Source organism: Haliotis rubra, unplaced genomic scaffold, assembly GCF_003918875.1.
Source record: "Haliotis rubra isolate DU_JTF1 unplaced genomic scaffold, ASM391887v1 Scf75, whole genome shotgun sequence".
NCBI classification, from domain to species: domain Eukaryota; kingdom Metazoa; phylum Mollusca; class Gastropoda; order Lepetellida; family Haliotidae; genus Haliotis; species Haliotis rubra.
Window position 1 is genome coordinate 135,497 of NW_025767468.1, and position 24,290 is coordinate 159,786.

The 24,290-nt window shown below is 42.7% G+C and overlaps 1 protein-coding gene across 2 annotated transcripts in view; it reads left to right on the top strand.

Moving 5' to 3' along the window:
* The window catches only part of LOC124260092 (glycine dehydrogenase (decarboxylating), mitochondrial-like), a 53,441-nt gene that overhangs the window by 17,198 nt on the left and 11,953 nt on the right, over positions 1–24,290 (top strand). Inside the window, exons 3-14 of one of the 2 annotated variants that reach the window (XM_046694341.1) lie at positions 460–595; positions 4,670–4,834; positions 6,306–6,383; positions 7,283–7,430; positions 11,813–12,009; positions 13,630–13,726; positions 14,362–14,467; positions 14,893–15,032; positions 15,322–15,402; positions 16,208–16,308; positions 23,572–23,698; positions 24,041–24,183. In XM_046694341.1, the coding sequence (XP_046550297.1) occupies positions 460–595; positions 4,670–4,834; positions 6,306–6,383; positions 7,283–7,430; positions 11,813–12,009; positions 13,630–13,726; positions 14,362–14,467; positions 14,893–15,032; positions 15,322–15,402; positions 16,208–16,308; positions 23,572–23,698; positions 24,041–24,183 (1,519 nt within the window). Of the gene's footprint in view, positions 1–459; positions 596–4,669; positions 4,835–5,939; positions 5,975–6,305; positions 6,384–7,282; positions 7,431–11,812; positions 12,010–13,629; positions 13,727–14,361; positions 14,468–14,892; positions 15,033–15,321; positions 15,403–16,207; positions 16,309–23,571; positions 23,699–24,040; positions 24,184–24,290 lie in introns of those variants that run through there. The other variant, XM_046694342.1, reaches the window with a different exon arrangement.

A 24,290-nucleotide genomic window follows, 5' to 3' on the forward strand; every position in this document is an offset into this window, starting at 1 on the left:
TATTAACGATCTTGGGTAAATAATATTGATGTTTGTATGCTTTTCATATAACTTAACTTCCGGATTTTCATTGTCAATAAAACTTCTCATGACAGCGACTGGGCACCCACCCTTCCTATGAAACTGCTTGTGCACTCCAATCGTGCATGTACTCCCCAATATAGCGCGAGCAATGCAATCGTCGAAATCACCAGAAAGTCAAATTCAGCTAGCTTTGGGATATCTATATCAGCCCAGCTAGCATGTATATCTACCCAACTAGCATGTATATCTACCCAACTAGCATGTGTATGAACATAACATTTCATATGTTGTCAGTATAAATAAAAAGGAAAGAGAAAAAAATGTATTTACTCCAGCACAAAATAACAACAACAAAGAACAGAAAATGCTTCTTTGTCTGTACGTCCTTGGGTAAGATACTATAACTGACCCATCTCCATGATATTAACCCAACAGGTGAACATGAGCTGATTGTGAGACTGACTAAGATGGCGGAGGAGAACCAGGTGTGGCGCAGCTACATTGGGGTGGGCTACTACAACACATACACACCCTACACCATACTGAGGAACATCTTCGAGAACCCGGGCTGGTCAGTGGACCTCATTTCAGTACAATTACCTGTTATTGACTCCAAGTGATTTGTGGATTGCAAAGTTGTTGCCATGACATCTCAGACTTATTTTAATGTCTGGCCTATCTCTGAGTGAGTGAGTATGGTTTATCACCTCTTTTAGCAATATTCCAGCAATATCACAGCAGGGGACACCCGAAATGGGCTTCACACATTGTACACATGTGGGGAATCGAACCTGGGTCTTCAGCGGGATGAGTGGATGCTTTAACCATTAGGATAACCCACCACCCCACCTATTTCTGTGCAGACACAACAGGATGCTATTCTGAATGTTGATGGTGTCATATGGTACACTACTACCATTTTGAAAACTGACAAGGCCAGACCAATTTTATTCCTTGTTTTATGGATTTTTGTCCTCAGAAAACCTAAAGGCAGGAGGGGAAAACAATTATTAAAAAATCACCAGTCAAAGTAATGTTCCTTTAAATGCTAAAAGTATTTTACTTTTGGCAATTTCTGAAGTATATATGGGGCAAAAAACAATCTGAAAACATTTTCTTGCACATTTACATTTTTGGCCAATAGAAACATTCAAATTTATTTTTTAAGCGGGGAAAATTAATTTTTATGTTTTTTCTTATTCTTGAAAAAATACGATCGGCGGATCCGTAAAACAAGAAATAAAATTGGTCTGGCCCAAGCACATTATATTTTCTTACTTTACATACTTCCCTGGACAACTTAAGTACCTGTAAACATTAAGGAGCCAAGTTTAGGAAAAGGCATTGATTTATGTTTGAAGAAAAGACTTGAACTTAAATTCCGAATTATATTACAAAGCTAAGTTGCAAAAAGTATGTTGTCATTTAAATCATTGTTTCTGTTTGATCTAGGGTAAATGAGAGTAGTCACAAATGCTGTGTCAATTGTAAGACAACAAAATAAATAGCCCTGGTTTTATTCCATATGCAACTTTATATATGATATACTGACATTATAAGGTGACCTGGTGGCACAAGAAATATTCTTTCTTTTCTCGTATATCATGAACTTAAGCAGTTATTGCAAATATGTTACCCACAGATATTATCACATTCTCTCAATACTTATTGAGCATATATTCTCTTACGGTGGTTATTAATTTTCCATGACTTTTGTACCTTATCTGGATTGGTAGATAAGCTTCCTAGCGTGAGAGTAAGGTCACTCAGTATGTCCGCAATGTAGGCTGGTGTGGCTTTACTAGGTATAATCATATGTTGATGAGTATGCAGGTTCTATGTGCTTCATATGGAAGCTGAATCTTTGGCTTCTACATATTCACAAATATGTTCATCTCATAAAAATGTTATCTTAGGGTTTAACGATGATATGAAAACAATTCTCTAAAGCAGGGTCAGCTCATTTTTCCAGAATTCTCAGCGAAAACATGATGTATAAGAGAATGACAGGTTCACATTGAAGAATGGGTGAGTGAATTTAGTTTTACCGCGACTCAGCAATATTCCAGCTATATGTCAGCGGTCGGTAAATAATCAAGTCTGGACCAAACAATCCAGTGATCATCAGCATGAGCATCGATCTATGCAATTTTGGGATACGATAACGTGTCAACCAAGCCAGCGAGCCTGACCACCCAATCCCGTTTGTCGCCTCTTATGACAAGCATGGGTTGCTGAAGACCAGTTCTATTTGAAGAACATCAAATAGCCAGTCCCTGTTTGCTCAAAGTACAGTAAACTATGTTTGTAACAAAAATGCCCATAACAGACTGACTGATTTTTTTCTCCCAACCACATGCCGTATATTTGAGTCAAAATATGTAGGCTTTTGTCCAGGTGGCTTTTGTCCAGGTGGCTTTTGTCCCAGGTGGCTTTTGTCCAGGTGGCTTTTGTCCAGGTGACTTTTGTCCCAGGTGGCTTTTGTCAAGGTGGCTTTTGTCCTAGGTGGCTTTTGTCCAGGTGGCTTTTGTCCAGGTGGCTTTTGTCCGGTTGGCTTTTGTCCGGGTGGCTTTTGTCCAGGTGGCTTTTGTCCGGGTGGCTTTTGTCCTAGGTGACTTTTGTCCTAGGTGGCTTCTGTCCGGGTGGCTTCTGTCCGGGTGGCTTTTGTCCGGGTGACTTCTGTCCGGGTGACTTCTGTCCGGGTGACTTTTGTCCGGGTGACTTTTGTCCGGGTGGCTTTTGTCCAGGTGGCTTTTGTCCTAGGTGGCTTCTGTCCGGGTGGCTTCTGTCCGGGTGACTTTTGTCCGGGTGACTTTTGTCCGGGTGACTTCTGTCCGGGTGACTTTTGTCCGGGTGGCTTTTGTCCGGGTGGCCTTTGTCCGGGTGGCTTTTGTCCGGGTGGCTTTTGTCCATGTGACTTTTGTCCAGGTGACTTCTGTCCAGTGACTTTTGTCCGGGTGGCTTTTGTCTGGGTGGCTTTTGTCCGGGTGACTTTTGTCCGGGTGGCTTTTGCCCAGGTGACTTCTGTCCAGGTGGCTTCTGTCCAGGTGACTTTTGTCCGGGTGGCTTTTGTCCATGTGATTTTTGTCCGGGTGGCTTTTGTCCATGTGACTTTCGTCTGGGTGGCTTTCGTCCAGGTGGCATCTGTCCAGGTGGCTTCTGTCCAGGTGACTTTTGTCCTAGACCCTGTATAACAGTTATTATGGACTAAAATTTGTGGTCCTTATTTAACATTAAAACTGCAGTTTACTGTATTTTAGTCATTTGACCCCACTTGTAACAATGCCGTCATGTAGTTTCAGATGATACCTTGCAGAAAACTATGTAAATTGGATGACTTTATGAGGGAGATACACTGATGTAGAACTCTCATCCTGATGTGACACTTGCAATGAGATATCACATTCTCTTCACCAAGTGCCAGTCTGGGAGTTGACTCATGAAGATCCGGGTTAGAGTTGATCTTCAGCAACCCATGCTTGTCGTAAGAGGCTACTAACGGGATTGGGTGGTCAGGCTGGTTGACACACAGGCAAATTGTAGCACGAATAGGGTTGCACAACAAGGAGAAAATGACCAGTCTTGCCATATGCGAAGCGAAGCGCCAAAGCCAGTTAATAACGCTTCCCGCGCTTCGGTTCGAAAAATATTTTTAATAGCAAAATATAATATCGCCATCATCAAAGGTTGACACCAATGTCCTCACAGAGTTGTGCTCTCAGATTTCCAACCCCATATTTAATAATGAGTCACGTACAATATATTTAATTCAACATTTTAAGCGCAAATTGTGGCATGTCAAATCGTTCTTCGCCTCCATTACCCCTGCCAGCTTCCGGTTCAGCGGAGTGAAGGAACAAGAATAAGCAGAAATTAAACACAAATATCATATGGTATAATTTTACCGTTAAACTGTTGGGGATTATTTTTCTTATCTGCCGTCGTTATTGTTAGACTTTTTATAACATTTATTCTCCAGAAACATTTCTGGCGTAACGGGTAAATGAAAGCATATTTAAATTTAACTCCCCTGTTCCTTCACCCCGTTGAACCGGAAGCTGGCAGGGGTAATGGAGGCGAAGAACGATTTGAGATGCCACGAGTGGCGCTTAAAATGTTGAATTAAATGTATTGTACATGAGTAATTATTAAATATGAGGTTGGAAATCTGAGAGCACAACTCTGTGAGGACATTGGTGTCAACCTTTGATGATGGCGATATTTTATTTTGACATTAAAAATATTTTTCGAACCGAAGCGAGGGAAGCACTTTGCCAACCTTTGCTCGCTTCACTCGCATATGGGAAGACTGGTCATTTTCTCTTTGTTGCGCAACCCTATTTGCGCTACAATTTGCCTGTGGTTGACACATGTCATCGTATCCCAACTGCATAGATCGATGCTCATGCTGTTGATCACTGGATTGTCTGATCCAGACGCAATTATTTACAGACTGTTGCCATATAGCTGAAGTATTGCTGAGTGCAGCGTAAAACTTTACTCACTCACTCACTCTGTCTAGGAGTTACTAAATATGTTTAATCCATGGTCCAACTTATCTCTTAAGGCTTTCATGTAAATTTTACGATATCGTGAGTCCTCTCTGAACTGTAGTACTAGCTGCCATTTGCTGTACCTCTTTCAGGGTGACCCAGTACACACCCTACCAGGCTGAGCTGGCACAGGGCCGCCTGGAGAGTCTCCTCAACTACCAGACCATGGTGTGCGACATGACAGCACTCCCCATCTCAAATGCTTCTCTCCTGGACGAGGCAACAGCAGCAGCTGAAGCCATGTCCGTCTGCTACAGGTGAGTTGTGTGTGTAACATGAGGGGGCTCCCCATCTGGGCAGGTGAAGCTATGTCCGTCTGCTACAGGTGAGTTGTGTGTGTAACATGAGGGGCCTCCCCATCTAGGCAGGTGAAGCTATGTCCGTCTGCTACAGGTGAGTTGTGTGTGTAACATGAGGGGCCTCCCCATCTGGGCAGGTGAAGCTATGTCCGTCTGCTACAGGTGAGTTGTGTGTGACATAAATGGGCTCCCCATCTAGGCAGGTGAAGCTATGTCCGTCTGCTACAGGTGAGTTGTGTGTGTAACATGAGGGGGCTCCCCATCTGGGCAGGTGAAGCTATGTCCGTCTGCTACAGGTGAGTTGTGTGTGTAACATGAGGGGCCTCCCATCTGGGCAGGTGAAGCTATGTCCATCTGCTACAGGTGAGTTGTGTGTAACATGAGGGGCCTCCCCATCTAAGCAGGTGAAGCTATGTCCGTCTGCCACAGGTGAGTTGTGTGTGTAACATGAGGGGGCTCCCCATCTGGGCAGGTGAAGCTATGTCCGTCTGCTACAGGTGAGTTGTGTGTGACATAAATGGGCTCCCCATCTAGGCAGGTGAAGCTATGTCCGTCTGCTACAGGTGAGTTGTGTGTGTAACATGAGGGGCCTCCCCATCTGGGCAGGTGAAGCTATGTCCATCTGCTACAGGTGAGTTGTGTGTAACATGAGGGGCCTCCCCATCTAAGCAGGTGAAGCTATGTCCGTCTGCCACAGGTGAGTTGTGTGTGTAACATGAGGGGGCTCCCCATCTGGGCAGGTGAAGCTATGTCCGTCTGCTACAGGTGAGTTGTGTGTGACATAAATGGGCTCCCCATCTGGGCAGGTGAAGCTATGTCCGTCTGCTACAGGTGAGTTTGTGTGTGTAACATGAGGGGCTCCCATCTGGGCAGGTGAAGCTATGTCCGTCTGCTACAGGTGAGTTGTGTGTGACATAAATGGGCTCCCCATCTAGGCAGGTGAAGCTATGTCCGTCTGCTACAGGTGAGTTGTGTGTGTAACATGAGGGGCCTCCCAATCTGGGCAGGTGAAACTATGTCCGTCTGCTACAGGTGAGTTGTGTGTGAAATAACTGGGCTCCCCATCTGGGCAGGTGAAGCTATGTCCGTCTGCTACAGGTGAGTTGTGTGTGAAATAACTTGGCTCCCCATCTGGGCAGTAAAGCCATGTCCATGAGGCCATAGCAGGTGCTGAAACTATGTCCATGTGCTTGATTAGGTCTCAGCAGCTGAAGGCATATGTGATCGGTACAGCTTAGCTGTATGTGACGTGACTGGACTCACCATCTGATGAACCTTTGTGTTTGTGCCCTTATATCATTATACAAAAGTTTGCGTTATGTTGAAACACCAGAAGTCATAGTGCTAAACAGGGATACATTGATGAATGGGGCCTGTTAATATATTAAGTTGAATCATGAATAATTTTCAAAGAGTAAATGTATTTCAGACAAAACAAGAGAAGGCGATTCTACATTGACAACAAGTGTCACCCCCAAAATATTGCAGTTGTGGAAACCAGAGCACAGTGAGTAGTCATTACGAGATAATATAGCAGCTATGTAGTGAGTCGGTGCACTGCATCCTGAGCTCTATTACAGTCATAAATCCTGACATTACTAATGCATGTATGTGCACCTCTGCTATAGGCTTAGTATGTCTCCCATATATTGTCAACCGTCTCGGTGGTATAGTGGATACAACATCTGCCTGGAGAGCAGTGGGTCTGGGGTTTGATCCCTGGCCATGTCATCAAAAAATATATCAATATATGGTACTTGCTGTACACATGTCTGGCTTTCAGCATTAGGCCAGACCAATTTTATTTCTTATTTTACAAATCCACCGGTCGTATTTTTTCAAGAATATGAACAAAAAATGTCCCTGCTCGAAAAACAAAATCCTAATATTAAGATATACAGGAGCAAGACTTTGACTGCGCAAGGCAGTTTGTTGGAAATTACAACACTGGTATCTGTTTTCAGAGACTTTAAACTGAATTATTTAACAATGTTTGTGTTAGAAATCAGTGCTTCGAGCACCTCAGCAAGTGTGAACTTGAAATGCCTTTGTAAAACTCATATGGGTTTTTGCTTTGACTGGTAATTTTGGGTTTTTTCCCTCCTGCCTTTGTGTTTTTTGAGAACAGAAATCCATAAAATAATATATAAAGTTGGTCTGGCGTTAAGGGAATAAAACAAGGGCTAAGCAGCTCAGAGTTGGTGAACTGAATGTGAAAGGGGTTTCCATGTTTGACTGTGTCATGGTCTGAACAAATACAGGCAAACGAACGCACACGCACATGCACACACTATTAACCAATGCTTTTACAAATGGTTACTACTGCTGCCGATATTGTCACACCATCTGTTCTGTCGACAACCACGAAGTCGCTCTTTGAACACATGACTTCTATATCTCTGACAGTGCACTGGGGATTGACATTGTGCGAAGCAACTGGCAAGAGATGGACTTCAGTGGGCAGGATTTCAGTGGTGTCCTGATCCAGTATCCCAACACAGATGGCAGCATCGAGGACTACGCTCAACTCGTTGCTACTGCTCATGCTCACGGGGTATGTCTTTTCTCCCAGTGGAATAATGGATGGTTTCCGAACACTCCCTTGAAAGTGGCAATATGAGTCTAGTTTGTTTTTTCTTTTTAACTGTTTTACCTGTCCACCTTGGCTCCTCCCTCAACTGGGGCGGTGGGGTGGCCACATGGGTACATTGTGTAAGGTCCATTTCTGGTGTCCCCCGGAGTGAAATTGCTGGAATATTGCTAAAAGCAGCATAAAACTAAACTCACTCACTCACTCCTCTCTCAACTGCCTCTTTAAAGGGACACTGATCCAGAGCAATTTCCCTGGGACTGGTTGTTGCTTTTGTTATTGGTTTCCCATGCGAGTACCCAGATGCTATGCTAGAATTATTAACTGGATTGCAATCTCTGCTGCACCACCCGCAAGTGCAATTGTTAGTTTAAGGGTGTATCCTTACATTGATCAGCAGAGATGAAATACAGTTTTTTCTTGAAGTCAATTGGTAAATGTAGTCATCATTTTAACTCATTATTTCCATATTCATTATCAGTGGCGGTTTTGGTAACCTAGTGGTTAAGGCGTTGGCTTGATTCCCCACATGGGTACAATGTGACGAAGCCCATTTCAGGTGTCCCCCGCTGTGATATTGCTGACATATTGCTAAAAGCAGCATCAAACTAAACACACACACAATCTCTCTTCATTATCATGATAAAAATTGAAAACATTTTGAAGTTTAACTTTCAGTGGTGAAAAATGTTGGGACTGACTGAAAACAAAGTCAATATATTTATATAAGTATGCCTTATAATCCTGGCATATTTAAGTTATTATTATATTTTTATGCACTTGGGAACCTCACAAAGAAGTACATGATCTGTTTTGGTGCATTTATAAAATGACTGTAAGATATTTCACAGATTGCCTATTTATCATATATGACACACACATGCCCATACAGTGACTTAGTGCATGCTGTCTCATTTTGTTAAATGCTACAACAAATGAATACAAACAAAATCCAGACATCAAAATTAAAACCAATTAAAGTGACAGCAAAAATATCAGGTTGTTACCTTGTCCATTAATGTTCACATAAAGGAACGATATGCCTTTCATGTGGAGCTGGCAAAGAAAACCTTTTCATGTCACATGACTTTGTTTCATGTGTTTTCACATTGATGTGTAGTCCCATTGCTCATGCAAGAGAGCACACCTGACAAATTTTTGAAGAAATATAACTTAGCTAAACAACAATGAACAATTAATGTATTGTTAGTTAATCCTTTGAAGGTAGGGTGTTGCGTTTACACAAGCACTTTACAACAGAATGTGGGTGCATTCTATATATACTAATCAAAACAAGTTAAGGGTCACAACTTTTAATGGCCATAACTACAAATATAAATAACAGTGAAAGGTAGCGATCATATAACAAGTCGAGCCAACATTTCATGATGACAACAACAGGAGACAAAAACAGCAGGAATGCCAGTTATTGCTGATCAAAGTAGGTCAAAGTGACCTACTGTCAGAAGTGAAAATTCAAACGCCAACATTGGTCTAGTGACGGATGTAACCACCTCGAGCAGTAAGACAAGCAGTACACCTCTGTCTCATACTTTTCACCAGACATTGCAAGAAGGCTTGGGGTATTGCCTGCCATTCTGGAATGAGATACTGGGCCAGTTCTGCACAGTTGTTTGGAGAGGCGTGGTTGTTACGACGCCGACGTCCTAACTCGTGCCAAGCATGTTCAATAGGGGCTAAATCCTCTGAATATGCCGGGCATTCCATGTGCTGAACATTGTTCTGTCTAAGTAAGTCCGTCACGACACGGCCACGGTGTGGCCGGGCATTGTCATCTTGGAATATGGATCCAACACCGATACATTGTAAACATGGCAAAACAAGGGGCCTGATAATCTCCCATAGATAGCGATTTCTTGTCAGGTTACCATAAATGACATAGAGAGGTGTCCTGTGATGAAAGGAAAATGCACCCCTAACCATGATACCCCCGCCTCCAAATGGCAAACGTTGGTTGACGTTGACGCCAGCAAACCTCTCTCCGTGACGCCGATACACACAAGTTCTACCATCATATTGAACTGTAGAGTATACCTAGACTCGTCGGAGAGAAGAACTGATACCCACTGAGCATGTTGCCAACGGACATGGCGTCTACACCAGTCACGTCTTCTCTAGGAGTTGTTGATGGAGACCTGCCAGAACGTGGTCGATTATTCAGCGTTCCAGTCACACGAAACCGTTGCCATAACCTTCCAATGACACACTGACTCACATTTAGTCTCCGAGCCACACTGCGTTGAGTTTCACCATCTTGAAGCCAGGCAAGAGTTCTTCTTCTGTCTGTCATGCTCAGTTGACGTCTTGCCATTGTTGAATTTCAATAGCAATGTGACAATTGCAAGTTTTATAGGGAAAATAAGCATGCACAGCAATAATTCCACGAACATCATGTGCAAATGCTGTTCATGATGAAACATCATCTTCAACATGCACAGTGGTGGCGTTTTTGTGAAGTACTCGATGTTTCAATTTGTTCTTTTTTTAACACCCTACCACATGATGCCATGCAAGATAAAAGTAATTAATCAATTGATGTGTTATCGGTTAATCCTTTCATCAGTGTTGTTATTTTTTAACTCAGCTGATAATTCCTCTTGCTGCACTTTCATGTGCATATTACATAACATGTAATACATTTGCCACTTCCGACCATAGCTTAAAATGTCGAGTATTTGGCATGGGAAATGCTAAATGGGAACTGTTGTGGGGTTATCTGAGTGATGTTACCACTAATTATACCTTATTCATTAACTACCCATCAAGTGAATGATGACAAATAAGCAGGTGTACTGGTTTATATCACTAAATACGAGTTATAGCAAGGGAGTAGTAATGACTGTACTGCATGCAATTTTAATTGCCTATAAAACTTAGGGGTTGACACTGTTTTGAGGATATGAACAGAACTTCATTAATGCATAAGAAACACAGCACTTGCTGTGTATTAAAGTTACTAACTGTACATACCTATTAACCTAAGTAAATTTTTAGATTTTTTAGCAATGGCAAAGTGGGGTTGATTTACCGGGGTAGTTTACGTATTCAAATACATCATATTTGTGTTTATAAACATATCGTCAGTAAACATCATATTGCTACATGACATGATTAAATATCGAGGTAAAAAATGCAGAAAAAGGATAAAAATTGGATCAGTCATCATACCATCCACACATCAAAATATCGGAAAAAGCTTACACTGCAGGAATACTTAATTACAATCAGACTAGAGTGAATGAATTTAGTTTCACGCCACACTCAGCAATATTCCAGCTATATGGCGGCGGTCTGTAAATAATCGGGTCTGGACCAGACGATCCAGTGATCAACAGGATGAGCATCATCCTGCGCCATTGGGAACCGATGACATATGTCAACCAATTCAGCGACCCTGACCACCCGATCCCGTTAGTTGCCTCTTACGACAGGCATGGGTTACTGAAGACACATTCTAACCCGGACCTTCACGGGTCAATCAGACAAGAACTACTGGGGATATTTTCAAATAACGGCATATGATGGGCATTCGCTGTTCTTCTTGTGTCATTGTTTTGGTTGAAGAAATTCTACCAAGGTAGACAGCTGCCCAGTCCCAGTGTCTGTCGCGATTCTGGATCAGTGCCCCTTTAACTGAATCATCTCCATTCATCTTGTCAGTGTGCATATTTTGTTCTATATTTTTTAATTGCTTATCGCTTTGCACAGAAGACTCTGTTGTAAACAGATGCAATCAAATGGCAAGATAGACAAGCAACAAACAAATTATTTTCAGTGAATGGATGTTTGGATTAATTCTGTTTTTGGTACATCATATAAGCTTACAATGTTACTTTGTCACAAATTGCTAGAAGGTGGTGAGTAGTTCTTTTTAAACAAAACCAAACTGCCACCAGAGCTGCAAGGTTTCGCCACATTAGTACATCATATCAGTGGCGGATACAGCTTTTTGAGAAAGGGGTGCACACTATTGAGAAAAGGAGGGGCGCACACTTCATTTTCACCCGAGTTTCAATGGTCATTTAACAAACTTTCAGCACAAAAGGGATGGTGTGCAACCCCCTCTGGATCTGCCTATGTCATATTCATGACATACTCCAAGGTTTACCTTAGTTAGAAATATGAAAGATAATGTTTATTGTCATCCATTGAGAATGCAGTATAATCAGATTACTCGATTGAAGAATAACTGGTAGACTTCAAAGAACACTATATAGTATTATCACGAAAGAATGCACTTGGCTCACGTGCTAGTTTTGTTTTGAATGCAGCAAGAGCTGTTTGTCTGACTGCCAATCCTAGCCTGGAGGTTTATCTGTTGTCAGACCCTGGTGGTGTGCGCTACAGACCTACTGGCTCTCACTATTCTGAGACCCCCAGGGGAGCTGGAGATGGACATTGCTGTGGGAACCACCCAGAGGTTTGGCATCCCCCTGGGTTATGGGGGGCCCCACGCGGGCTTCTTCGCCTGTAAGGGATCCTTCATGAGGATGATGCCAGGCAGGATGATTGGAGTTACCAGGTGAGTTGGGAAACACTAGACTATTTTGTCTCTGAAACACTAGACTAATGCTTAGTCTCAGAAACACTAGACTAATGCTTAGTCTCAGAAACACTAGACTGATGCTTAGTCTCTAAAACACTACACTAATGCTTAGTCTCTAAAACACTATACTAATGCTTAGTCCCTAAAACACTAGACTAATGCTTAGTCTCTAAAACACTAGACTAATGCTTAGTCTCAGAAACACTAGACTGATGCTTAGTCTCAGAAACACTAGACTAATGCTCAGTCTCAGAAACACTAGACTGATGCTTAGTCTCTAAAACACTAGACTAATGCTTAGTCTCTAAAACACTACACTATTGCTTAGTCTCAGAAACACTACACTAATGCTTAGTCTCTAAAACACTACACTAATGCTTAGTCTCTAAAACACTAGACTAATAATTAGTCTCAGAAACACTAGACTAATGCTTAGTCTCAGAAACACTAGACTAATGCTCAGTCTCAGAAACACTAGACTGATGCTTAGTCTCTAAAACACTAGACTAATGCTTAGTCTCTAAAACACTACACTATTGCTTAGTCTCAGAAACACTACACTAATGCTTAGTCTCTAAAACACTACACTAATGCTTAGTCTCTAAAACACTAGACTAATGATTAGTGTCAGAAACACTAGACTAATAATTAGTCTCAGAAACACTAGACTAATAATTAGTTTCTGAAACACTAGACTGATGCTTAGTCTCAGAAACACTAGACTAATGCTTAATCTCTGAAACACTAGACTAATGCTTAATCTCTAAAACACTAGACTAATATTTAGTTTCTGAAACACTTCACTGATGCTTAGTCTCAGAAACACTAGACTAATGCTTAGTCTCAGAAACACTAGACCATTTGTAGTCTCTGAAACACTATACTGATGCTTAGTCTCTGAAAAACTTGTCCATTGCTTCGTCACGAAAATCACTTGTCTATTGCTTTGAAACTCTAGACTAATGGATGGCCACTAGACTGGTCCCAGAAACACTCCTTTTAATGTTGAAAGGAGTCCAATTGAGATGCCCAGTTGAACCTATGGAAAATCTAGACTTGCTTCATTTGGTGCTATATAAATGGTGGAAGAGAAAATATTATTGTGTAGAGACTGAGACAATTTGAAAATACACATATCAAGAAACTTTTCAGAAAGGAGACACTTCTGTGTGTTTGTAATTTGCCAGTTTTATAAGCACTGTGATTAAGCCCTAATTTACATCTCATTAACTTCATTCCATTGAGCACATGTTGAAAAAATGCAGGGTGGCAATATCAGAAGCTATGTGGATTTGACCCGTGAAGATCCGGGTAGAATAGGTCTTCAGCAACCCATGCTTGTCACAGAAGGCAACTATGCTTGTCGTAAGAGGCGACTAACGGGACGGGTGGTCAGGCTCGCTGACTTGGTTGACACATGTCATCGGTTCCCAATTGCGCAGATCGATGTTTATGATGTTGATCACTGGATTGTCTGGTCCAGACTCGCCATATAGCTGGAATATTGCTGAGTGCGGCGTAAAACTAAACTCAATCACTCACTCACTATGTGGATTTACTATCATTCACACTGAACACAGTTCCTTACTCACCTAGAGACTCAAGTGGCCGTGATGCTCTGAGGCTCGCCTTACAGACTAGGGAGCAGCACATCAGGAGAGACAAGGCCACAAGCAACATCTGCACAGCACAGGTTGGGTACTGCCAAATCTACAGTCATAAGATCAAGCTTACATTAGGGGCAAGGGTCCTTTAAAACTTAAAATGTTGCTTTTTGTGCCAGGATCTGGAATATGTTTGTTTTTTTATCTATATGGCCTTTCACAAATTTAGGGGTAAATATTTCCAACCTGAGCCACTTGTGAAGATCCGGGTTAGAATTGATCTTCAGCAACCCATGCTTGTTGCAAGAGACGACTAACGGGATCGGGTGGTCAGGCCAGCTGACTTGGTTGACACATGTCATCGTATCCCAATTGCGTAGATCAATGCTTATACTGTTGATCACTGGATTGTCTGGTCCAGACTCGATTATTTACAGACCGCCACCATATAGCTGGAATATTGCTGAGTGTGGCGTAAAACTCAACTCACTCACTCTAACCTGAGCCACTTTCACATTTTGCTTGTTTGGTTCATAGGCCTCAATGGACTGCCATTCCTTCATATCTGGGAATGCAGGTAAACACACTAACCACTGTACTACTTTTCATGATTTTCACTTTTACAGGGATCAAGAAGTACAAAAAGTAAGTTTTTCCCAATGAACAAGATATTATTCTCACGGACAGTGAATGGTTTCCTCAGTGTATTCTTTATTGTGTACAGGCTCTGTTGGCTAATATGTCTGCCATGTATGCTGTCTACCATGGGGCTGAGGGACTGCGACACATTGGAAGCAGAGTGCATCATGGTGCACTGATTCTGGCTGAAGGTAAGCCCTGCATCCTCAATCTGTCCCTGAGATGATATTGTACAACCAGGGTGATCCTTGGTTAGAATAGGTTGCTGTAAACTATGCATGTCTTACTCAGTGATTTTGTTCATGGTATTAAAAAAACATGCTGGTAATGTAAATCATCTGTATGGTCACCCACTCACCCACCCAATGTTGGGAATGTTGCATGTATAACGTTTCTTCTTTTTCCATTAGGGGCGGTGGGGTAGCCTAGTTGTTAAAGCCTTCACTCGTCACGCCGAAGGCCCGGGTTCGATTCCCCACATGGACACAATGTGTGAAGCCCATTTCTGGTGTCCCCCACCGTGATATTGCTGGAATATTGCTAAAAGCGGCATAAAACCCAACTCACTCACTCACTTTCCATTCTGTCTTGCTGTAAACTTGCTCATTTAATTCAGGCATCAAGCTGGCAGGTCATGCTCTTTCCTCTGAGGATTTTTTTGACACTGTCAAATTTCTACCCGGTCGGGGCCAGGATCATATTCGTGAGCAAGCTGAAGCTAAACAGATCAATCTTCGCTACTACAGTGATGGCCATGTATGTATACAGGAGAACATGAGACATTTACAGAAATGCCTGTAAAATGTTCCTATTTTATCTCATATAAAGAAAATTTGAAATTTACAACTTAAAAGATAAGTTTTGTGAATACAAAATATAACTAAAAGATTTAGTTCTGATATGAAATGTTTTCATATTATTAAATGTCAGTCATACTGTGAGAACCTGTAACTCTGCACAGTGGTGATCCAAGTGAAATCATTATAAGCTGATTAAAAAAATGATGTATCATCATCATCACCATCATCTCATCTTTATGTTCCAGGTTGGCGTGTCTTTAGATGAGACTGTGGAGAGAGATGACTTGTCTGACCTGCTTCAGGTCATCGGGTCACCAAAGTCAGCGGTAGGCATGTTTTATCACATGATTTGTGAGAAAAACCTTTATGATTAAAATACAAATCAAATCCATGAGAACTGCCATTAATTTGATGTAAATTGACTTCAATTCATCTAGGTTTCCTGCCTGAATATTATGTAATATGATGGTTAATGTGTAACACAAATAAGTTGCAAGTGATTCCATGGTATTTGAAACTTGGAGAATATTAGGCTCACCAACAGACTACTGATTCCTGATTGGCAGACAATGGAATGGGAGGGGGTTCTGTTGCATTATTGTTCTGAACAATATCACTGATTCTGTCTTGTTGTTTGCAGTTTTTTGTGATGATTAAGTCATTGTTGTTGACATATTTGCTCATAAGAATTTAATAGTAATATGTTTTGGCATTTATGGAGTTAGAAACCTAATAACCAGTGTGCACATATTTACATGAATGTGATGCCCAGATTTACACAGTTTGCCCACAAACTTTTAACTATCTTTTTTTAATGTGAAAAATATTGAAATCTGTTCTCAAATACATTGTCAGATTATATGTTTTCTGATGTCATTTGCTTTCAGACAGCCATGTTTATTGCAATTAGTTAACTATACTCCCCCTTGGGAGGGTATAACTATAAACCTCACCCCCACCCCACCCCCTTAGGAGGGTATATATTGCAAGGTTTGGCACCACACAGACAATGAAAATAAATTTATAATAGCTTGTTTTTAAGAATGTTATCTGGTAGAATACAGTGAATCTCTGAAAATTCATAATATGACAAATCTCTCCAGTCTGTTCAAGTTTTGTCTTTGATTCCAGGAGGAGATAAGTGATGAGCTTGGCACCAACCCTAACACCAGTCTCCATAATAGTCAACACCGGAGGACCAGCGACTTCCTCACTCATTCGGTCTTCAAGAGGTTGGCATTAAAATCAGATCTAGACTAGCCTTATCTGTCAAAATAAACTGACACCTTCCTAATAAGAAAAAATTGTCAAAACATTTTCAGTCTGGAATAGAAGTTGCCGTAACTGTGTAGCTCAGGAAAGTGTGACAACTGTTGGTACAATGTATATTTCATTATTTTTCCTTATCCTGACTCTTGTATTATTGCTTGTCTCCTTCCTTCCGCAAACGTTAGTGGAACACTTGTATCTCCTTTTTGAAGCTCCCTTAAAAAAAGCAGTTGTAAAATCACTACTCACCATGAGTTGCCTCCCTCTCCGTTTTGGCGGGAAAACGGCGCCACCCGTCTTCCCACTCTTCACTCTCTCCTTCTTCGCCCTAGTGGACGGTTGGGAGAGCACCTGTGTCTCCAACACGGCACTATATCCTTTGCTAACTTAGTTAGTTCCCTATAAGTTACCTTTATAAGGTTTCAGGGAGTATCCTTCTACAATATGGTTTGAAATTATTAGCAAATTTAACTGTTTATTCACGGTTTCACGTGATTGTTCAGTTTGTTTACATTTCATAAAAAAACTGTTTTCGTTGTAGGTTTAGGTTCTCTGCTGCAGACCCGCATTTATTGTGCCCCAGTTGCACAACAATATGTACTTCCAGCTCTCGCTGTAATTTATGTCAGCAATTAACAAAAATTTAATTTAATTATTATTATTTCTCTGTACTTAGGAGTGCCTATGGATAAATCCAGGCGACGTTTTGCAAGTCATGGCTAAACCGGCTGAGTCCCTAAAGAGCTGTCTATCGTTGTCAGACGACATACTTCCATCCAGTGACCTGCCAGAGGTGTCCTCAGAAGATGGGCGTGGGATGAGGTCCGCCATTACATCGAAGAAAAGGTCTTCTACGTCGGACAACTCCTCAACCCATATGAAGAAAAAGAGGCCATCTTCGTCGCAGAAGAAGCCTTACACCCCTAAGGCTTCAACCAGCTCTACTGGGAGTTCTTCACAGACTACGAGGACTTTTTCTGCTGAAATCGTCCCGATGGAAGAAAGAGGCTTATATGATGAGCCGTTGATAATCATCCCAGAGATACTGCATAAGAAAAGGACGCAGGCCTCAGCAACGGTAACATCAGCATCCCTCTCTACGCAGTCCGAGTTACCTTCAACACTGACAGCAGAGATCCATGAGGCACAGCAATCCCTGGACCATATCGCTACCCTCTCAGATGCGACATCACTACAGTCGTCACAGACATTCAACCCCGGGGCCTTCATGCAGCAATTCTCTCAACAAATGATGGAAATGATTGAGAAGCGCTTAGCGCAGGAAAGAACCTCGCATGATGGACAGCCAGGCGGCTCTCATGCCCAAGTCATCAACCTCAGAGAGGATCCAGTGCTGCACGAAGGACCCCACACTGATGATACATCTGAGAGGCCTACCAGAGGATCTAGCTCTAGGACTAAGAGCAGACCTACACTGCATGACGCCAGCAAACCTGGGCCAAGGAGGGCGCTCTTCAGAACAAAATAGATCGCCATCAGATGATGAGGCTAATGAAGAACCTTCACGCAGGCTACCCACTTCACAGAGAAAGAAACCTACACCTCCTAGAAGGTTTAGAGAGACATCTCGGACTCAGACCCTCAACAAAACCTCTCTCACCCGCGCCAAGGTCGTCTGAATTATCTTCAAGGGCGCCAACAACACCTCGCAGGTTGTCACAGGATTCACCACTTAGAAATATATTGCCATCAGGAAGGCAATTCCGGCCTAGAAGACGCTCACCTCCACGCAGGTCGCCATACAGATCTCCTCTTAGAACTACACGTTGTTCTACATACTCATCTCCACACAGATCGCCACGTAGATCGCCATGTAGATCGCCACGCAGATCTCCATGCACGAAGGATATTCAACGATCATATACCAGTGGACATGATACAGAGGACGATGGCGGTATCATATTTTCTGACTCAGAGATAAAATATTGGATGGTTAATGGACTGGACCTAGCGTCACCCTCTAAGGAAGAGAATGAAGCATTCACGTACCTAATGAAGGACGATGATGTCGACACTATCACTCTACCACCAATTGACCCAGTCTCAGACGTACCAGAGGACCTGGACGCAGCCTTCAGGAAGGCAACTAAGTTCCAGTCTCCTAATATCCCACAGTTCAACGCAAAGAAGTTCTCACTACATAACATGGACCCCTTTATGAAGGCACAAGAAATAGATGAGAACTATAAAATCATCAACGACTCCCGGACCAAATCTTACAAGATTGATGACAAAAAGCTGGCACAGATAGACACTATGACCAGAAGGATGTTCTTCGGACTTAACAGATCCAGGGCAGTTAATGAAACGCTCATCTCCAAGTTCAGGAACTCTACTGCAGAGGAAGACCGGATGATTTATTCTGCCCTACTAACGCAGAAAAAGACCACCAATTTATGTCAGAGCACTTATCATCCATATCAGCAGCATTGACGCTCGCCAGAAGACAAGGACTATTGTCTTCATGTAACTGGAGTGAACGCTTCACTAAGACTCTGTACAGAGCTCCATGGTCTACAACATCCATCTTCGCAGGGGAGATTGACGAGGTTGCCAAGGAAGTCACAAAGGAATCCAGGGAAGTCATGATGATAAAGTCCATTGATACACTAGCCAGTGTCATCAGGCAGACGTCCCAATGCTACTCTGGCAAATCTAAATTTGCAGGCATCCAGAAAGCAAGAGAAAAGAAAATGGGACCCTCCAAAGGAGGAAAGGATTCTTTTCGTCGCCCATCTGGTAACTATAGAGGACGATCCAGATGAGGCAGGGCACCCAGAGGTGCCAGAGGCTTTAGACGATGAAGGGCGGGTTCGGAACGACTGGAGTCTTCCACCCCCAGCCGTTCCTGTTCAACTTTCCCAAGTGGGTGGACATCTACAACGCTACTGGGAGAACTGGGGAATTCTTCAAGATCAATTTGTATCCAACATCCTAAGAGAGGGATATCATATACAACTACAAGCAGCCCCTCCATTAACAAACGCACCTCAGAGTTTCAACTTTGCAACCCATCGGACAGAGAGGCTGCAAGAAGCGGTCACATCTCTACTAGAGAAGGACGCTTATAGAGGTGATAGATCAGGACCAGATCTCACCAGGATTCTACTCCCCAGTTTTCCTCGCACTCAAAGAAAACTCCAAAGAAAAGTTCACTAATTTACAACATGAGGACATTCAACAGAGATTATCTACTTAAAACCAGCAAAGTTCAAAATGATTCATTTGCCTCAACTGCTACATCTCGTCCCGTCCGCTGGACCATATGGCCAGCATAGATTTACAGGACGATACCTGCACATTCCTATACATCCGAATCAAGGAAGTACCTCAGATTCCTACTAGACGGATGACACTACCAATGGAAAGTCCTGCCATTTGGAATATCATCGCCCCTGGTTGTTTACAAGAGTGACGAAGCCCATAGTCACATACCTACATCATCGAGGTCTACGCAGCGCGCTCTACCTAGACGATGGGATTCAGGCTCATCAAGATCCCAGTCATCTCAGACTACAGCTGGACTTTACCATCAGACTTCTCACACAACTAGGGTGGCTAGTGAATCTCCTCAAGTCGGAACTAGAGCCTACACAGGACCTGCAGTTCCTAGGAATTCGGCTCATCACAACTGAAAACCGCGATAACAGTACCAGAGGACCGTTGGATAAAGATACAACAGATGGTATCGCAAGCTCTACTCTCCGCGGGCCCTTCGACAGTGGCAGAGTCTCCTCACGTCAGCACAGGATATGACGCCAGCAGAGGGAGATTACAACTACGCCCATTACAGGTCTTCGTGAATTGCACATCTGGACGATCCGACCCCTTCGACTCCCGACAGACTAAAACCATATCTACTATGGTGGACTCCAGAGATCGAATGTTTGCGGAGGCACCTACTTAGCAGAGCCAGAGTGCAAGACGCATCTCTATGTGGACGCATCTCTCCAAGGATGGGGAGCACACCTCGACAAAGAAGTGTCAGCTGGGAAATGGACATTACAAGAGAAAGATCTGCACATCAACATGCTAGAAATGAAAGCAGTGATAAACGCCATACTCCACTGGACCAGCATTCTAAAGAGTGCTCATCTAACGGTACACACGGACAACTCCATAGTGGCGTTCTACATAAACAAACAAGGATCAACAAGGTTGGCGAACCTTCTGAACCTTTGCTTTCATCTGTTCAGCATAACAGACAATCTGAACATCCACATAAAAGCATGCCACATTCCAGGAGCCAAGAATGTGATAGCAGACGCACTATCTCGGCCCAACTCAGCCATCCCCAACAGAATGGATGCTACATCCAGAAATCTTCAAACAGATCATACAAGAGATAGGAGCGCCACTAATAGACTTGTTTGCCACAAGATTCAACAATCAACTGGTAACATTCGTCTCTTCAATACCAGATCCACGAGCATGGGCAACAGATGCTCTAAGCATCTCCTGGAAGGACTAAACGCCACGCATTCCTCGCCACCAGCTCTAATACAGAAAGTGTTGCAGAAAATCATGCAGACGAGGAACCTGCAACTGATTTTGATCGCTTTACTGGCCAGCGAGAATATGGTTCCCCATTCTCATACAAGAACTAGGGACGCCTCAACTGCAACTACCAGAGTGGACTTAACTTGCTAGTACATCCACACACAAAGCAAGCACACGGCAACCCCAAGGTGTTCCGCCTACACGCGTGGAGAGTATCAAGGCGTGCTTGAAAAAGAGAGGATATTCCGCCAGGGCAGCTAAAGCGGTCACGCTAGCTTTACGCAAGTCAACACGCAACTTGTACAACAACAAGTGGTGAAGCTTTGAGACCTACACTTTGAAAACAGGCTTCACAGCCATGAAAGCAACACACCCTCAAGTGGCGGACTATCTTTGTCACCTAAGACAAACGAAGCGGTTAAAAGGGTCAACACTCTCAAAGTACCTAGCGGCATTGAGCTCAGTTATCACTATGAGGACGAGTGTAAAACTGACTTAGGTACCAGAGTTACTGGCCTTACTACGCTCTTTTAAACTGGAGGACCAACAACAGAGATTTAAAGCTCCGGCTTGGGACCTCAACATAGTTCTTCGGCATCTCACCAGTGACGCTTATGAACCATTAGATAGGACATCTTTTGAGTTCTTGACACAGAAAACTCTATTCCTGATTGCCTTAGCAACAGCAGCAAGGATGTCGGAAATACATGCTCTAGACTTTGAAAGGACACGATTTGATGAAAATCGAAAACATCGCGGCATATGGGACTGAGATGGGACTTTATAGCAAAGAATCAACTGCCAGTTCAACCGGACAGACAATTCCATATCCCAGCACTATCATCAGTCCTTGGGCCACAGGATACACAGGACCTATCCTTGTGCCCACAGCATTAAAAGTCTACCTACAAAGGCCTAGGACCAGGAGACGAAAATTCAAGCGTCTTTTCATCCCTATATCGGCAGAGACACAGACTGAGATCTCTTGCACTACGATATCAATATGGATGAGAACTGTCCTTCTACGGGCCTACAAAGCAGCAGGACTTGATCCTCCAAGAGCCTCCAATCCACATGAAATTAGAGCTCAACGCCAACACTCGCTTCTACATGGAAACTGCTCTATCACCTACGACATAATGGAGGGCTGCTTCTGAAATCGGACATGGTGTTTGCCAACCACTACCTGAGAGACATCGCCACTGAGGACGTCTCTGGCATTCACCATTTCGGCCCACTTGTTGTAGCACAACAATTGACAATTCCACAGAGGCGCTGAGACGGAGTATCGCCCTTTTATCACATGACTTGCAAAAGCCTACACTCAGGAGAGTTACAGCTTTAGAGTCCATATGCACGTCTAAGACAGACTAGCATAAGTGATAAGACCCAGTACTTGTAAGGACGTACTCGTACATAAGAAGGGTCGCTTCTCCACTTGATGCTTGCATCAAGAGATGGAGTTGCTAAAACCCACATAAAAATGTTAACAGAAGTAAAGGGTTACAGCAGCAGCAGAGCCTAGCAGTAAATTGCAGTGCTACCAGGAAGTTCCCATAGGGGGGTACGCAAGACGTAGATCACCAAATTGGAATCCAGAAGTGGCTTGACCCACCACCAAATCCGTAGGATTCTACAAGCAATAATACATGAGTCAGGATAAGGAAAAATATGTAATTTTCTGAATAAAATTGATATTTTATACTTATCCTGACTCATGAGGTAAGCCCTCCCAACCTCCCCGCTAGGCACTTTGGATTTCCCAGAAAATCTAAGTGTCGGGCTTGCAATTCGGAGAGAGTGAAGAGTGGGAAGACGGGTGGCGCCGTTTTCCCGCCAAAACGGAGAGGGAGGCAACTCATGGTGAGTAGTGATTTTACGTCTGCTTTTTTTAAGGGAGCTTCAAAAAGGAGATACAAGTGTTCCACTAACGTTCGCGGAAGGAAGGAGACAAGCAATAATACATGAGTCAGGATAAGTATAAAATATCAATTTTACTCAGAAAATTACATGATTTATAAAAGTTAAAAGTTTGTTCTGAGGTGACCTGAGGAATCCATGTTTAGCGGTAGTGAGAATCAGGTCTAATTGTAATGAGATAGAGAGATTACACACATCTGTGCCTCAAACTTTCCAATTTATTACTTAGTGTGGCAGTTAACACCAATAATACATGAGTCAGGATAAGTATAAAATATCAATTTTACTCAGAAAATTACATGATTTATCAAAGCAATAATACATGAGTCAGGATAAGTATAAAATATCAATTTTACTCAGAAAATTACATGATTTATAAAAGTTGAAAGTTTGTTCTGAGGTGACCTGAGGAATCCATGTTTAGCGGTAGTGAGAATCAGGTCTAATTGTAATGAGATAGAGAGATTACACACATCTGTGCCTCAAACTTTCCAATTTATTACTTAGTGTGGCAGTTAACACCCACTTGTATGTAAGTGCAGCAAGTGGTCCCCCTCGAAAAAAATGGTGAAAAGTGACAAAAAATATGATTGTTTGTTTTATTCGGGTGTCCACATTATGAGGCAATCATTAGAGTTGGTCTGTCGATTTCATGTGACTGTGCAAAATTTGGTTTTGTTGCATTTATCAGATTTTGTGTTTATATAAGATAGCAATTCATCAGTGTCAAATGAAATCAGATGTAGTTTAAAACCAAATGTGAAATGACCACCTCCTTGTGTCAGGTATCAATCTGAGACGAACATCGTGCGCTACATGAAGCAGCTTGAGAACAAGGACCTGTCGCTTGTCCACTCCATGATTCCACTTGGGTCCTGCACCATGAAGCTCAACAGCACCACCGAGATGATGGTCAGTGTAGGCAGCACCACATGACTTGGGTTTAAATGTCACTTGGTTGGTTGCCACACTCAGCAGTATTCCAGCTATATGGCGGCAGTCTGTAAATAATCAACAATCCAGTGATCAACAGCATGAGCATTGATCTAAACAATTGGGATATGATGACATGTTTCAACCAAGTCAGCGAGCCTGACCATCCAATCCTGTTAGTCACCTATTACGACAAGCATGGGTTACTGAAGATCAATTCTAACCCGGATCTTCACAGGCCTACTTGCTAAAAAGTAGACACAAGTGACCCAGTTGTGCAAGGTGCATGTCACATTATTCCACTCTGTTCTTCTAATGCAGCCGTGTTCATGGAAGGAGTTTGCCTGCATCCACCCATTTGTCCCCCAAGAACAGACTCTTGGCTACCAGCAGATGTTTGAGGAACTCGAGGCTGACCTGTGCGAGATCACAGGCTATGACAAGATTTCATTTCAGCCAAACAGGTACTACCTCTGCAAATATTCTACATATGAGAAATTGATGAATATATTTATTGATGTTTTTTGTGTAATATTTGCATTTATTTGTTGTAAAAGAAGTAAGTTTCCAC